General features: G+C 42.8%; 1 protein-coding gene across 2 annotated transcripts in view; it reads right to left on the bottom strand.

The window, feature by feature from the left end:
- Positions 1 to 15,925, bottom strand: part of meis1b (Meis homeobox 1 b) — a 120,565-nt gene that overhangs the window by 90,952 nt on the left and 13,688 nt on the right. For both annotated transcript variants that reach the window (XM_088086388.1, XM_088086389.1), the window contains exon 7: positions 13,436 to 13,547. In XM_088086388.1, coding sequence (XP_087942514.1) covers positions 13,436 to 13,547 — 112 coding nt within the window. The remainder of the gene's footprint in view (positions 1 to 13,435; positions 13,548 to 15,925) is intronic.

The following is a 15,925-nucleotide window of genomic DNA, read 5'->3' as shown; positions in this document are numbered from 1 at the left end:
GTTTGGAGAGCCGGCTGGTAAATTCTCCCGTTCTTTTGTTCGAAAAGGGGGGGGCTCCATGCATAATGGTCTTAGCCAGGGAGGTCTGGAACTGTGTCCATAAATTGAATTATTTCAATTTGAGGGAGAGAGAGTGAGAGAGTGAGAGAATAATGGAGAGTGGCTGTGTGTGAGGGTGTGTGTTGCATTTACATGTGAACATATGCATGTGTGTTGATGGAGAGGGAGAAAGACAGAGGCTCATTTTTTATTCTTCTACGGGGCTCACATTTACAAGTGAGAATATAAACCAAGTTGCAGGAGATTACAGGAGAGGCCAAATGTTACCTTGCAGCTGGAAGCTGGAGTGGATAAAAAAGAGGAGTCCTTCGACGAAACGACAACTCCATGTCTGAATTACAGTTTCAGTATGACAAACCTTTCTATTCTTACAAACAGATTTAGTGGACAAAAGAAAAGCTAATTATGCGCCTCTCTAGGGATAGTATCACCTTTATTAAAGGGATACTTTGCTGAATTTTCAACCAGCTTTGTATCAAAACAATGTGGGTAGTCTGTGCTGATGAAGTTTGGTAAACATCTCTCCATCTAATCAGCACCTAAATATCCTTCCTCCCCTCACGGTGAAACTCCACTGGATGATGCAAATTGACACAAACACATCATCAGGCGGAGTTTTGCTGCTCAAACTACAGGCTGTACTTCCGCATTTTCATATTGCCTGCAACCTACGCCACCACTAAGGGTATAGAAGTGGACCAGGAGACAGACTCCCTCTCAAACCCGGACCAAAATCCAATCAAACGCTAAAACCAGACAGTCCTGATCGAATAATAATCAAGTTTATGCTACTGCACTGCCTATTTCTCTAAAATGTTCTTACCAACAAATTTTAGTGCCCTGTTTAGCTGTCATTGCGAGAGGTGTGAACATGAAGTGGGCGCCATACTGCTTCTTGCATGGTGAAATGGGAGGCCAAAAAATCTAAGATCAAACCATAAAACTAAGTCAAGACAAAATCAAACTGCCATTTATTGTCTATGGAGAAGCTCCAGACTTAATACCCTATGACATCACAGGTTTGAAACTTTCTTTTTCGATTTCTGGGTTTGAAAGAGAGTCGCTCATGTTCACAAATATCGATTTGGCGTTCCTATGCCATGGAAATAACAATGTAAGAATTCTTAATTTAAATGGTGCTCCCCTCTAAATACGTTTCATAATGAAATTTGTGGGATAATATTTCTAAAATTCGTCCCTTAGCAAATGAACTTCTCAATCAAAGTTGAGATAAAGTCATCTCAGTGTGTCATAAATGCTGAAACAACAGATATGGGCGCATGTTTGTGTGTGTGTGTGTGTGTATATGTGTATGCTCGGGTAAGGGTGGGGGTGGGGCGGAAATATTCCTGACACAATATAATCGGCAGGGGACCATATGGCAAACTGGCAGCAAGCTATTTATCCTTATCCTCTTTGGAGGCTAAAATTAGCACTCCGCTGTTTGTAGCTTTAAGCTGGACTCTAACCACTCTGATAGGGCTAATAATAAAGAAAAAATACAGCCCAGCTGGCACAACTTCTCCGCCTCCTTCTTCTTTTTTATTCTTCTTCTCTCTTACCAACTTTCTGTCTCTGCCTCTTTTCCCTCATCGCTAAAATACACCAATCTGACCAAACTGCCCTCAATTTCAAGCCCAAATCATGTTAATCTGACCACGAGGAACTGTATTAATATCATATAAGTGTTGCTTGAGCCAGGTTCCCCTATAAGCCCATGTGTCAGGAAAGCCAGGATTTCCTGAACACGGACCCCCTCGGCTAGCTTAAGAGCGTAGGATGATGGGGCTAATCTCTTTATCAAAAGCTTAAATAAACGTTGGTGCTCTGTGCATGTGTGTGTGTGTGTGTGTGTGAGTTGCTTATTTGTGTGTGTTCTTGTGTGTGCCAAGGGGCCAAACAATGCTTCTCCACTGAACAAAGTGCTAATTCCCTGTCTCTTTGCTCTCCCCCTCCCTCCTCCGTTCCTTTCCTCTCTTTCCTCTCATTCTCCCTCCATACAAGTGAATATGCAAACTACAGAAATCTAAAATTAATATTCTAAAAAAAGTATTAATTATATATATTTTTTTCAAGAACAGTAGGAAAGCTCATGTGAAAGCTCATCCGGTCTTTTACTCTTTCGCTGTCAGAGGTGCCTGCTATCGGCTTTTTCCTGAAAAGTTAACATCCATCTGATCAGAGGCCTCCTGGGCCCTGAGCTCAGCTCCTTTTCAAGAGAGGAGGAGGAGGAGGAGGGAGGCACAGTCAGCTTTGAGAGAAATGGAAAGACAGAGTAGAGAGAGAGAGTTTAAGGTTGTTTTATCGGCCAGATGTAATGCGTTGTGACACGTCAGTGATGAGTGGCTGTGATTCCCTGTGAACCTGTACCGGCCAGGATTAGGAACCAGGGCATTTTCTGTCTGTGAGAGCTCGTACGGGTCTGTGTGTATCGTGCATGTGTGTGTCCCTGTGTGATCCCAGGCAATTTGGAGCTGAATTGGAAACAGACTAAATAAGGAGCGCAGAATGGTGACAAATTCCAAATTTGTCACCATTCTGCACTATGACAATTTTCCCACGGCAAGAACACAAGACCCTCAGCGCAAACACACAAATAATTTCACAAGTGAATGAGCATGCTCCAACTTTCTCCCCCCCCCCTCACCTCTTTTTCATTTGCATGACAAGCGCATTACCACATTTCGACTTGTTTACATTTGCAAATCAAAGCTAAAGAATTCCCTTCCAAAAGGAGATATCCAGTAATTTGACAAAAGTGGCATCTTCTTTTTAGGCCATGATTACATGAGAATGATGCAAATTATGGTGCTTCATACAGAAATAAACCTACACTGAGTCCTCAGTTGACACTTCTCAAACACGATCTTGAATTTAGAGGCACTGAATGAACACTTGTACATATTTAAATGTACAAATCACGCCTGGAAAGATTCTAATTTCAACTTCCTGCAGACAGACAGAAAAAAAGGGTAGATAAAAATTTTAAAAAGTCTTTACCACGTTTACACTGTTAACTTTTCTTGTCATAATTTCCCCACCCCGACACATGAGAGACCTCTACGAGGCAAAAAGTGTGTAAATAGTATCTTTTAGCAAACACCAGTAATTAGATATAGGCATTTGGCATTCACGCAAGTCGCAAATTAAAGAAGAGCGCTTCCTGTAAACAGACAGCGAGAATGTGTCTACATCATTAGCGTGCCACAATTATAACATTGGAGCTAAAGATACATTTCCCTCCTGCTTGCACTCCCTCACCGAAGCAAATGAAGTGGAACCTCTTTTCTTTTTTTTTTGTTTTTAAACGAGCGGCTGCTTTCTCGGAGCAGCAGCAACGGTGTGATCCAGGTGCATTTATGGGTAAAATAAGTCCAAAAAATGTCAGAAATAAGAGACATAAATGACACCCGTGTTTTCATTTTACAGACTTTGTAAAGAGAAGATATCCTGAGTGAGAGCAAAGACTGAGGCAAGGCATATGAGAGGCAGGAGAAGAAAGAGGGAGAAGCTATTTCGTGTGCATGCATGTCATGAATGAATATGTATTTCATGTAAATTGTGCACACAAGGCATATTGTAATGGTCTGGGCTAGACTTTGCATTTCTTTGGTCATGCAAACATGCCCACGTGTAACCAACAGATGGAGGGAGACAGACTGAGTGAATGCAGGGGAGATTTAATGTAACAGATAGACAGGAGGAAACGTTTTATTCACCTTCAAAATATGCACAGGATTCCTCTGAATGTTATTACCAAAAGTCAAGAACGAGGATGTAGTGAGGGCATACAGTAAAGAGCAACAGAAGCTGTGAGGGAATATAAAAACGATATGTGCAAATATGAAGCTCACATGATGCTGTGTACAAATGCTCAGCTAAACAGCACATAAATCCCAAAGTCAAACACTCAAATAGCCTCTGAAGCCTTATCAAGCCGTTTTATCATTATTATCTTCACACAGACTTTCAGTAAGTCAAGCAATAAAACACAAGTTAGTGACTGACAAAGCCGTTCATGTGTAAAAGGAGGCAGAGCAGAGGAGGGGAGAGGTTGGAGGAAGTCACTTTGTTTACTCGTATTTCTGATTCTTTCTTCCACACGACCCCAGCGGCCCGGTGACACCAGCCTTAATCTTAAAAGCAAACTGGCCCCTCGCTGTGGGAACCTGATACAATTTCCTCTTTTTCGAGAGGGGCAAACTCAGGCCACTGTGAGTTTGCTCATTGCCTGCATGGCAATAAAAAGTCATAGAGGGCTATCATTTTCCGCCAGGCGAATCACTACATGTTGGTGGACGCGTCGGCCGCCGCGATACGGCGAGGTCATAAAGATCTCAGTGAATCTGAGAGAGGGACGTCATGATTGGACACTAACAGGACAAACATGTCTTTTCCCAGGTAACCACAGATAATAATGTTTGAGATGCAGTAAATCCAGTTGAGGCTGAATAAACATTCCTACCGGCAACGCTGGCTTGTCGTGGGATGTTTTCTCAAGTTGTTTTGAGACGCAATTACCCTTTATGCCTCTCAAATATTGATTTTCATAAACAGCGTGTGAACTGAAAGTAAGGCTCTTGTGACCCTGAACAGTTTTTTACACACTTTTGGACACATAGCGAGCTTTAGGTGGCCAGAACGCAGCTCTCTCACCTCTGAACTGGCACTGAAGATATTGCTGTTTGCTAGCAGCGCTGCATACGCCTCAATAGACTCCCAAACAACACTCAGCAGCACTTAACACACTCATCAGGGATAACTGCTCCGACTCTCTTTTCCTCACTCACTGTAGGATTTTCTCTCTCTCTCACACACACACACACACACACAAACACACTCCGCTCCAGTCAGCATCAAAATGTTTTCACAGCATTCGCTCTTCCTTCCTCTTTATCTCCCTCTCTCATTATGCCATTTCTTTCTTTTTCTTCCACTTTTGTCTTCTTCCTCCTCTCCCTCCTTCTCCCTGTGTTCACGCTCAGAGGAAATCAAAGAGAGACTCTTGTTTGTGTCTGCCAGCTACTGTACTTACACACACACCTCCAGTAATACAGACTGCAGACTAATCAAGGGAACCACATACCTTTTATCTACCCACAGAGCCTCACATTTAAACAGATTACCAGGAAATCTGGACACCAGTAAGACAATTACCGGACCGGGAAGCATCCTCGATAACGTCTAGACAACCAACACACGAAAAAGTACCATTTCTCTGCAGATTTGTGCTTTTTTTTAATGCTTGTACAAACATAATTAACACTTAGAGATTCTGATATGTGCACAAAAGAATGCTTATAAAAATTATTGATTTTTTATATTAGCATCTGGTCACTTTATGATCACCACATAGTTCAGCCATCGTTAAATTAAACATTAAAACACTGCTGTTTTTCACTAAATAAGAATTCTTAAACTGCAAGTTGTCAAATTTATACCCTCAAAGTGGTCATACACACACACACACACATTCCTACTAACAGGAAGTTTAAAGAGCAGCTAAGGGCTTGTGGGAGAGAAAAGCTACACAAACACACACACCACATGCACACACACAGCTCTCTCTTCCAGTCTACTGGACAATCGGACCAATTAATCGGTGACTTTGAGGGGGCCACGTGAAGCCGAATGATTGGATGAGCCGGATCTGGCTGCTGATTGCCTGGCACCCCTGTCCATGTCCCCGTTTGCTCGCCTCGGCCCTGGAGACCGGCCAATGAGGAGACAGAGAGCAACAGCTCCTCTGTGGCCTGACCTTGTTGGAGGGCACAGAGGTCGGAGGGTGTATGGATGGATGAATGGATAGATGGAAAGATGACAACATCAGGAATATTCCAGTCTGATCGATGGGGATTCACAGCCGGTGGAGGTTATATACAGTCATTCAGAATGAACGGGATGAAGCTGTATAAGGAAATTATATTCAAATAATGTCTGATTTGCTTTTTCAAACAGGCAAAGCAGATTATCCAAATGTTTTGAGGGAGAAAAGTGCCACATCCTCCAGCTGGGATTTCAGCAAGCAAATGTTCAGGCAGAGGTTTCCTCCATGAGTCTTTTCATTTAAAGGTTATGTGTGTAAAATTTAGGGGGATATGGTGGCGGTGATTTGACAATTGCAGTCATCTCACACTTCTTTCCTGGCTGGAATTCCTTCACTTTTTTTTAATTCAGGAGGTTTTTACCAGAAGCTAAATTATCCAGAGAAGTCTTTTCCTCTCAAAAACAAATAAACCAGGCAATTTAAACAGCCATAAACAACGAATAAAGCACTTTCAGGTTAAAAACTGTGTAAATCTGTCACTGCTCATTGCAGTTGGGCATCTTATTACGACGGCCGATAGAAAACACAAATATCTGGAGCCAAAGTTTGGCTTCATGTTTCTGGACTACTGCAGAAACATGACGGTGCAACATGTTGATCTCAATAAACTACCTCCTGCTCCTTATGTAGATATAAACAGCTCATTCTAGGGTAGCAAAAACACAACTATTCTGTTTTTCCGGTGATTAAACACTAAAGAAAACATACTTATTATATCATATTCCATTTTTGCCAATTTATTCCCCTAAATCTTACACACTGGTCCTTTAAGTGATACTTTTCAGTAGATTCCTTGGTGTATTTGTAATTTTTCCATATGTTAAAGTATTTGGTTCCTTCTGTCATTCATTCATACCTCAAAGTTGAAATTACTTTAATCACCAAGAACAATAAATATGCAGGCATTTCATTGTACAGACTGGAGCAATTAGCTCAAGGATAACAAGACCTCGTGCAGCAGAACTGAACTGCTCTACTAGACTATGATCTACACACATTACACCAGACATACGCACAGTTTAGGTCGATCAAACAGCAAATATCAGCATAATTTTCAAGCATTCCTCCATCTGCACCAGACACAGAAAAAAACCCTCAGAGCAAGATATCGGACCAACAAGCAGAAATCTCAGGCCACTACTCAGACACTCGAAATGTATGCAGACACTAACACATCGCCTTACAGGGAGCTATTTGCCTTGGCGCAGCACACTGTACTCTTTACAAACGGTCTGGGTAATTGGTGATACATATCTAATATCGCCAGTCATCGCCTCTCTCCCTGGATGTTTCTGACAAGCGGAGAGGGAAACCCTGTAGCTTTCAAAAACAGAGCAAACACTCTGCCCCGCTCGACATCGCTGCAGCTGCCCGATTCACTGCCTGAATGTTATTCTGTTTCCCTCGCACGCCAGGCCCTCGGAGAAGCCAAGGGGTGTCCTTACAAATTCACACAGGCAAAGAGGAGTACTTTATACTGGGAGAAAAAGACCCGCTCATGTCCGTGAGGGACCCCCCCCCCTCCATCGCAGGCATATATGATCTGTTGGCTTTTCCTCTGCCCTTCGAGCATTACTCTTCACAGAGAAGCATGATCCAAGGCAACAACAGCTACAATGAGGCTTCTCCAGAGGGCTTCTGGGTATTAAACAAAGGGGCCGGTTGGTAGGAACTAGCTAGCAAACAGCTGGGCTAATAGAGTGGGACTAATTAACTACAGGGCCGCTCTTCGACTCGCCCTGTCGAAGCTTGCTGGATGTTTACAAAGACCTCCCAGAGAAAGGGTGGAGAAAAATAAGAGGCTTTCTTCTTTGTCTGCTCTTTTCGGGAGAGAGGAGACACCCAGGACTGATTTTAATGACATGTGTGAAGCAAATGTGATCCTCCCTCCATTTTTTTCAGACTGTCAGTGGAATTTAGTGCTGAAAAATACCACTGGCATTTTGGTCAAAGCATAAACACCCATAACTAGGAACTCAGCATGTGAGCATTGTCACCACATGCAAAAATAAAAACTATCTAATTACTGACATTCAAACTGCGGCAATGACAAATCACTGCAGAACACCTGCTGATGAATCAAAGGTTCAAGAATTTCTCATTTCTAACTAAATATACCACCAGGCGGTTATATGTCTCCGCTCAGCATTCAGGTCACACTTACAGTTTACATCCATGTCTGTGAAAACATGGATGCTTCACACACATCTTCCCCCCGGCAGCACAGAAGAGCTATACAATCAGCACAGTTTCCAGGAGGGCACCCACAGGTCTTGAGTCATGGCCAAAAACATGTTTTATGAGGTCACCATGACCTTGCCCTTAACCTTCAACCACCAGATTCTAATAAGTTCATTCTTGAGTCCAAGTGAACATTTGTGCCAAATTTGAAGAAATTCCCTCAAGACGTTCTTGAGTTATTGCATTCACAAGAATGAGAGGAATGCACCAAAATCTAAACAGATTATCCTTTAGTCTAAGTGATTGTTTGCGCCAAATTTGAAAAAAAGTCCCTCAAGGTTTTCTTGCAATAATGCATTCACAAGAATGAGACTGATGAGGTCACAAGGACCATGACCTTTGACCACCAAACGCTCATCAATGAGCAAAAGTAAATGTTTGTGTCAAATTTGAACAATTGCCCTCGAGGTGTTCTTGAGATACTGTATTCACAAGAATGTGTCTGATGTACGGACAGACGAACAAACCGAGAACATAATGCCTCCCACCGTGGCACGGAGGCATAAAAAGCACATTATTACTATATCAATTACACTGCATTAGCCTTCTCCTGTAATCAAGCTCAAAAACATGCTTGTGGAGGCCTCTGATCTTACGTAACGCTGAGACATCCTCACAGTTCCTGCAGCTCTTGGATTTAAGAGTGTGAATGCTACATTTCCGGGTGGAGATGGGGATTTTGATACCAGTGGGCAGTGAACCGTTCAGAGAAGAGGGCAGAGCGGAGCATGTGTTTGTCTCAGGAATAGCCTCCGAAAAAAGGCTGAGAGAGAAGACCGGAGTACAATAGTTAAAGGACCCTCGACCATCCAGCACCCTTCCTCTGAGCTGTCTCGCTCTGCTGGACGAGCAGGATGGGAGGAAGGAAGACGGAGGCAAAAGATGGAGAGACTAACAGGGAGGATAGGAGAAAGATTGAGTAAGGAATGAGGTGTGGAAGGAGAGCGGCTTGAAAGAAGGAGTAAAGGGGCAGAGTGAAGGATAGATGGGGGAAAGAAGGAGAGAAAAATGGCCATTAACTGTTCAGCTCTACAGGCAGAGGGGAGGAAAATGAAGAAAGCGGAAGAGAGAGACAGGGAGGGAAAGGTCAGGGAGAAAGCAATCTGTAAAAGGTGGAAGAGAGATAGAGTTGGGGGTAAATACAAGACTGAAACATGAAGAAATGAGAGGCGGAAATGAGGAAAGAAAGAGAGAAGAGATGCAAGGAAGGAAGTTAAACTGCAAAAGAAAGACGAGAAGGAAGAGGAACAAATTAGACGAGAAAGGGAAAGTGCAAAAGATAAACAAGAGAAAGAAAGACGAGAGCAAAACATAGCGAGAAAGAAGAAGAGAGATGAGACAAAAAGACACAAAGAGGAAAAACAGAGATGTGAAAAATGGGGAAGAAGGAGAGAACAAAGAGAGGTGAGAGAAAGGGAAAGAAGAAGGATAAACAAAGGTAGTGTTTTAGAGCGAGTGGGAGGCATGGAAGAAAAAAAGGGGGAGGAGAGAGAAAAAAAGCACGGGGGTTCACAAGAAGACAGAAACCGACTGAGAGCGAAATGAAAGAGGGAGACGCGAGAGTAGGTGGGAGACAAGGGAAAACTGGAGAAGAGAGGGAGGATGCGAAGATGAAAGAGCGAGCGAGAGAGGGAGGAGAGACAGCGGGGTGAAGCTGTCGGGGAGAGAGCGAGCAAAGTGCCAAACAGATAAATAACCAGCTTACTGGGATTACCAAGTGACTGACACACAATTTGCCAGAGCCAATATGACGTGGCAGTGATAGCTCTTAACCCATATAAACCTGAAACCGGTCCAAGATGTCCTCCGGTATTTACTGTTGTCACTGTGTCCTGATGCTCAACACTGTGTGTGTGTGTGTGTGTGTGTGTGTGTGTGTGTGTGTGTGTGTGTGTGTGTGCATGCGTGTTCCTGCACATAAACATCACAAAAACAAAGCAGTCACATTCATACATGGGGAAATCAGGGTGTCTGCAGGCTTCAGAAAGGTATGAAAGAGCCGTTTAATGCTATCTGGGTTTAAAAGCCTAAATTCAGAAAATACACCACGTGGCCAAAAGTATGTGGACACCTGGTTTTATGTTTTTTGGCAATGTTGTGTAAGTGGAAAATGTATATTAATTAAAGGTCCAGTTTGTGATATTTAGGGTTGGTCCTCGTTGGAATCATTTCAGGGTTCATTGTTCGCGTGGTTTTTACTGGGTGCCAACTTATCCACAGAGGTCTCCTCCTCTCCAAAACAAACAGACCACGTGATTAAATCAAGTAAAAACACATCTCTGACAACTGAATTTGTGCTGATCTATTTTCTGATCTACACGTTCAGGAGGTTTTTAATATGAGCTAAATTAGACACAGTTGTCTCTTCTGCTCTAAAACTAATGGACACGCTTATTTGAAAACACAGAATAAAGCAGTTTCATGTTGCAAAACAGTGCTTCTCCAACATTGTTCAGCATATGGGAGACAGACCACTAACATAACACCTGCTAATGTGTGCACACCTTTTTTCTCTGATAACTTAAGATCCAGACTTTTGGGAGGATTTTACCAGAGCTGAATTATCTGCAGAGGTCTGTTGGGTTCCCAGTAGTTTGAAACACTGCAATAAAGCAGTTTCACATAAAAAATTCAAGGTTTTTTTCGATGTTCTCTATTCAAAAAATGCAAATGTCCATATCTAGAGCCAGTGTTTGGTTTGTCCATTCTGGGCTACTGTAGAAAAATGGTGATCTATATCAGCAAGGGCTCACACCTATAAATAAACGGGTTTTTCTAAGGTAATGAAAACACAATAACTCTTATTTTTAGGTCATTTTACACTAAAAAAACATACTTATTATAAGTATGTTTTTTTGTGTACACCTAAGATGTACAAAGAGAAAAGCTAGAAAATTAATAAAGCTCTGTTAAATCTGTTCCATCTGTGTTTACACATGATGAAAAGTATTTTATTTGTTTTAATTCTACCAAAGCTTTTCAATAATTTGATACGGGACACAGATGGTAATGAAATTTTAAGTCATTTTACTACTTTGTTCCATCATTTACCAAATTTAGAAAACACATTTCAGGACCCGGAGACAACTCAAAAACAACATGCAAGCCTAGCTCACAACTCTCCTGTAACACTTGGACAAATCAAAGCACCTCATTCATTGAGCTGACACACAGCAACACACATAGACATGCCGAACATGCACATGTATACACACACTACCCCACATTTTACCCTCTAATGAACTTCAACAACAAACAAAAACCTACAATCGGGGAAGGGGGGTGAGGAGGTAGAGAGAGAGATGATGATGAGAGAGACAGAGACAGAGAGAGTGAGAGGAGGCGGGCCGACATAAGGAGCGGGCCTATAATTGGAAAGATGTGAAAAATGAAGTGTCAGTTTGGTCAATAGAGGCCAAAGGTCACAGAAGCAGGAGCCCAAACTCGGCACAGAGCACACTCATTAAAGCGACCAATCAGATCTTGCCTGGCTGCCCCAGACCATTAGTCATCAGAGGTAGAGGCGCACACACATACACACAGTTTTGCTTTGTCTTCCCCTATTTCACTGTAATTCCACTTTTTTTATCAGTCCATTCTCCTCTTTCACATCTTCTATCTTTCATTTTTATCTCCACTCATGTCTCACCTCTCCGTCCCTCAGCTCCTGTGTCGAGCAATAACAGTGCGAGAGAGAGCGAGAATGTGTGTGAAAGACACAGAAAGAGAGGATGAGACAGACTGTGAGACAGACAGAGAGACAAAGAGAGACAGAGAGTGTGTGTTGACTATATAAATGGCTGCTCATCGGAGTGGAAGGCATGGCGGCGCTCTCTGCTCCCACCCAGGCTCTGCCTCCTGGCACTGGCAACCCTGCAAACTGCTCGCCTTGACATCGCCTTCAATAATATATGAAGTTGCTTTTTTGCCTACAGTTTGTTTGCAGCGCCGCCCCACCAACGCCAACCCATCCTCCCACCGCTGCCTCACACACACACACACACACACACAGACATGCATTTTCTTAGAATGCATACATGTCCAGCCTTGGCTGAGCTGTCTGGCCAAAGCTGTGTAGACAAATACATCAGACCCTTTAAATTTGCTGCTAAACACAACATCAATGAAAAAAATCAAGTAAATAATCATTTTATCCTGTGCACATTTAGTTACCAGTTCCTACCCAAAGCAATTTAGTTCATGTGCACAGACCATCAACGATGCAAGCAACATGTCGTAATAGCTGCAAGCTTCAAGGCCATTGCTTCTAGATAAGAGATATGACTAATGATTAATGTCAAAAAAGTCCACGAAGGAGTGTAGATAAATGTGTTAGACTCTTTAAATTTAAGGCTGAACATGATTTCAATGAAAAAATGAGTAAATCATAATTAAATTCTCTGCGCATTTAGGTCACAATTCCTACCCAAAGCATTTCAGTCTACGTTCAAGTACACAGACTGTCAAAGATGCAAGCAACATGAAGCTGTGAGCCTCAAAGTCATTGCCTCTAGATAAGAGATATGACTTATCATTTGTCTAAAAAGTCTCTATTTTTAACTTAATTTCCTCAAACAGGTGCATGCAATCAAATATTACTAAAACACAAAAATTGCCATGACCATCTCATGATAAGGGGTCAATCTGACAACACAAAAGGGAAAGAGAGCAGAAAAAAGTGGTGGCGTGGGCTCCGGCAAATGATGTAGTCAAACAGGACACAAACTATGAAGTCTGAGTTATAATGATACAAGCAGGAACACAAACACGACCGATCAGATGCCACACAGACTGAATGCTGACAGACTGAAGCATCAGACACACATTGCCGGTGTGGCACCAGAAGACAGACACTGCTCTTAAGACTTGAGAATGGGACATCTACCGCAACACGTTTACTCTGCCGATGTGTCCCTCAGCAAGACAACCAAAGACCAGCATGTCCAGAAATGTTCTTTTAGAGCTGACCGTGACTTCTGACCTCACTGTGAGTTACTAGCCGCACGTGTAGATAGGACAGCATAAAAGGGAAAAGGGGAGAGAGAGAGAGGGAAAGACGCACACAGCAACGCAGCAAAGGGATGGTTGGAATCGAACCCCCGACCGCTATGGCGAGGACACAGCCTCAGCTTATGGGGCGGCCGCTCTACCGGGTGAGCTACTGGGCGCCCCATAGTAAACTTTTCTATCATGACATAAAGCAGCGGATATAATACACTCAGCACCTTGATCTACATGTAAACTGCGTCCCTGTCCTCCTTTTCTCCACCACCTAATTTAAGAAAAAGAAGAAAGTCAGTGTCTTACCCTGTTCGCTGCTGTTGTCGCCGCTGTGTGATGTGTGTCCGCCGCTGGACGGCCCCGGCGTTCCTCCAGAGCGTGTGGACGCCGTGTCATCATGATCCCTGTTCCAGGACGTCTGTTATAAAAAGAGAAAGAGAGGACAGAGAGACCAGTCAGTTAACTTAATCTCAACTCAGTGTGTTTTGCTTCCATCATTAGTTGTTAAAGCAGCATTATGCAACTTTAGCTGATTGATGAGTCTTATTCCCAAATTGTCATAAACTGGCGTTTTGGGTCTGTATTTGTCGAACTGGGAAAGAGACTCAGCAATCAATTAAAAGTTGCATAATGTTGCTTTAATGTTTAATTGTGATTTTATTTTTTAAAATGTGCAAATTTTATTTTATTATCTTCTTTTGAAAACTTTTGTCTACATATACTCAACATTATGCAGAAGCACGTCCACAAACACACTCCAAACAAAATTTGCAAACTCTCCGCCCAGTCACGCAGTGTGTGTGTGTGTGTGTGTGTGTGTGTGTGTGTGTGTGTGTGAGCCCCCGACAACAATCTTATGGAATGAGGATTATGGGGGCTCAATGAGGAGAACGGCCCAGACGAATAGCGAGCGAACATGTTGTATTAGTTCCCAGCTTTCTGAGGCATGCAATCCACGGCTGCCTCCATTTGGCTCAAACCACTAGCAGATGAAAATACAAAACAGCTACAACTTAAGATAGGCCGCAGCGAGCGCCAGGGAGTGATGTCATCCGAGCAGAGCAGAGCAGAGCAGAGAGAGAGAAAGAGAGAGAGAGAGGTAAATAACTCAAAGTATTGCTACATAAGTACAAATCCTCTGTTTTGTCCAAAAATTAAACAAAAAATGGATGACCAATCCCGCTAATGTAGATTTAAATTTCATTTTGAGAAAGCAGAGCCAAGACAGAGACATAACCAAATAAGCTGAAGTTTTCCCACAATCTCTTCTCAAACAAAAAATGAAACCAAATTACTGCAGGACCAAGCGAACTGGAGCTGGCTTAAAACTTTATATAGACAAATGAAAAAGTTGAGGTATTACCGCAGAGTGGAAGTTCATTCCTTACTCTACGACTTCAAGAAAAATACCAGATGAACGCAAGCAGCTGACTCGACAAAAGAGACTCGCGAGACCTGGGTTTATATATGGTAAAGTGTGTGCGTGTGTGTGTGTGTGTGTGTGTGTTTAAGAGTAAAGGACAGTCGTAGGCCAGATGAGTGTCAGCTGCACACAGGATTTTAGGGAGCAAATGGTCCCGACAGAAGGACAGAGGAATAACACTCATAAACCCACAACAAATAGTGTTCAGACACACACAGGTAAGCACACATTATACACACAAACACACACAGTCAGATACTAACATGGGAAGTTCCCTCGCGCACACACATTTACAGAGATAGATACACACACTGAAATCACACACTCCCCGTACAAACTGCTACACATTATTGAAACTTAACCAGATGTTGCCTCTTATCTCTCAGTGCCTCTGTAGAGCAACATTAGCACTGAGGACAGGAGAGAAGAGAGACTTCAAAATACAAGGAAATGGAATCTAATGTCTTATCACACGCAGCTAGCTTTCACAAGCAAACACGCAACAAACAAAACACGCACACGCAAACACTCGCTGCAGCCCACACTGTCGCCCGCGTCAGCCTATCTTTGCTCTGTCAAATCGAATAAAGCAGATATCAAGGGGCAATGTGGTGTTCGCATGACGCTTTTAGGGCTACGTGACGAAATGAGTGATAGAAACCCAGATGGAGGAAGAGAGGAGGGAGAAGAGAGAAATACACTGGGGAACAACTGGTTTCAATTGGGATACTACAAGCAGCGCTGCCTCTGCGAGGAGGATTTGAAGCCGAGGTTTAGAATTGTGAAAAAAAAGGAGCAGACATTAATTCATGACACAGGGTTTGTTTTAAACAAAATGTAGAAGGAATAAAATAACAGAGGAGAATATACAAGTCAGCAAATTCAACACATTTGGGGTCTATTAGAGCCCGTTTGATGTTCCTGGGCTATGAAATTATAATCCAGTGCTTACATGGACGATACAATCGTTGTTTTCCAAATTAGGCTTTGAGGCTTTGCAATAAAGAGGAAAGTCGCTGCACAAAGGCATGACTAGGATGGTGATTGGGTAGATAAACGTTGATTTTAACGGGGATAAGATACTACGACGGTCTTTTTTTCTTACAAATTCTTTTTTGCTGGCCGTAGAACGCTGAAAAATGAAACACCCGGCATGACCGAGTAACTCCGCAGAACATCAGAAGTGAGGTAATCCAGACCACATGCTCAGCGCGCAAACAGTTAACTCTGGCTTCTGCCAGCTCCTCCAAAAAGCGCAGCTTTTAAAAATGAGCAGAACTTGTTTATTCAGAGCTCTGTGAAAAAAAAGAATAGTACAGTACCCCGGGGATGTCGGACGGCAAGTATTAAAAAACCCAAGAGCCTCTGCTCGC

The sequence above is a fragment of the Plectropomus leopardus genome, chromosome 13, assembly GCF_026936395.1.
Source record: "Plectropomus leopardus strain MGB_pleo_1.0 chromosome 13, ASM2693639v1, whole genome shotgun sequence".
Lineage (NCBI taxonomy): Eukaryota > Metazoa > Chordata > Actinopteri > Perciformes > Serranidae > Plectropomus > Plectropomus leopardus.
Note: the sequence above shows the minus strand (reverse complement) of the source record. Positions and strands in the feature narration are given on the sequence as shown.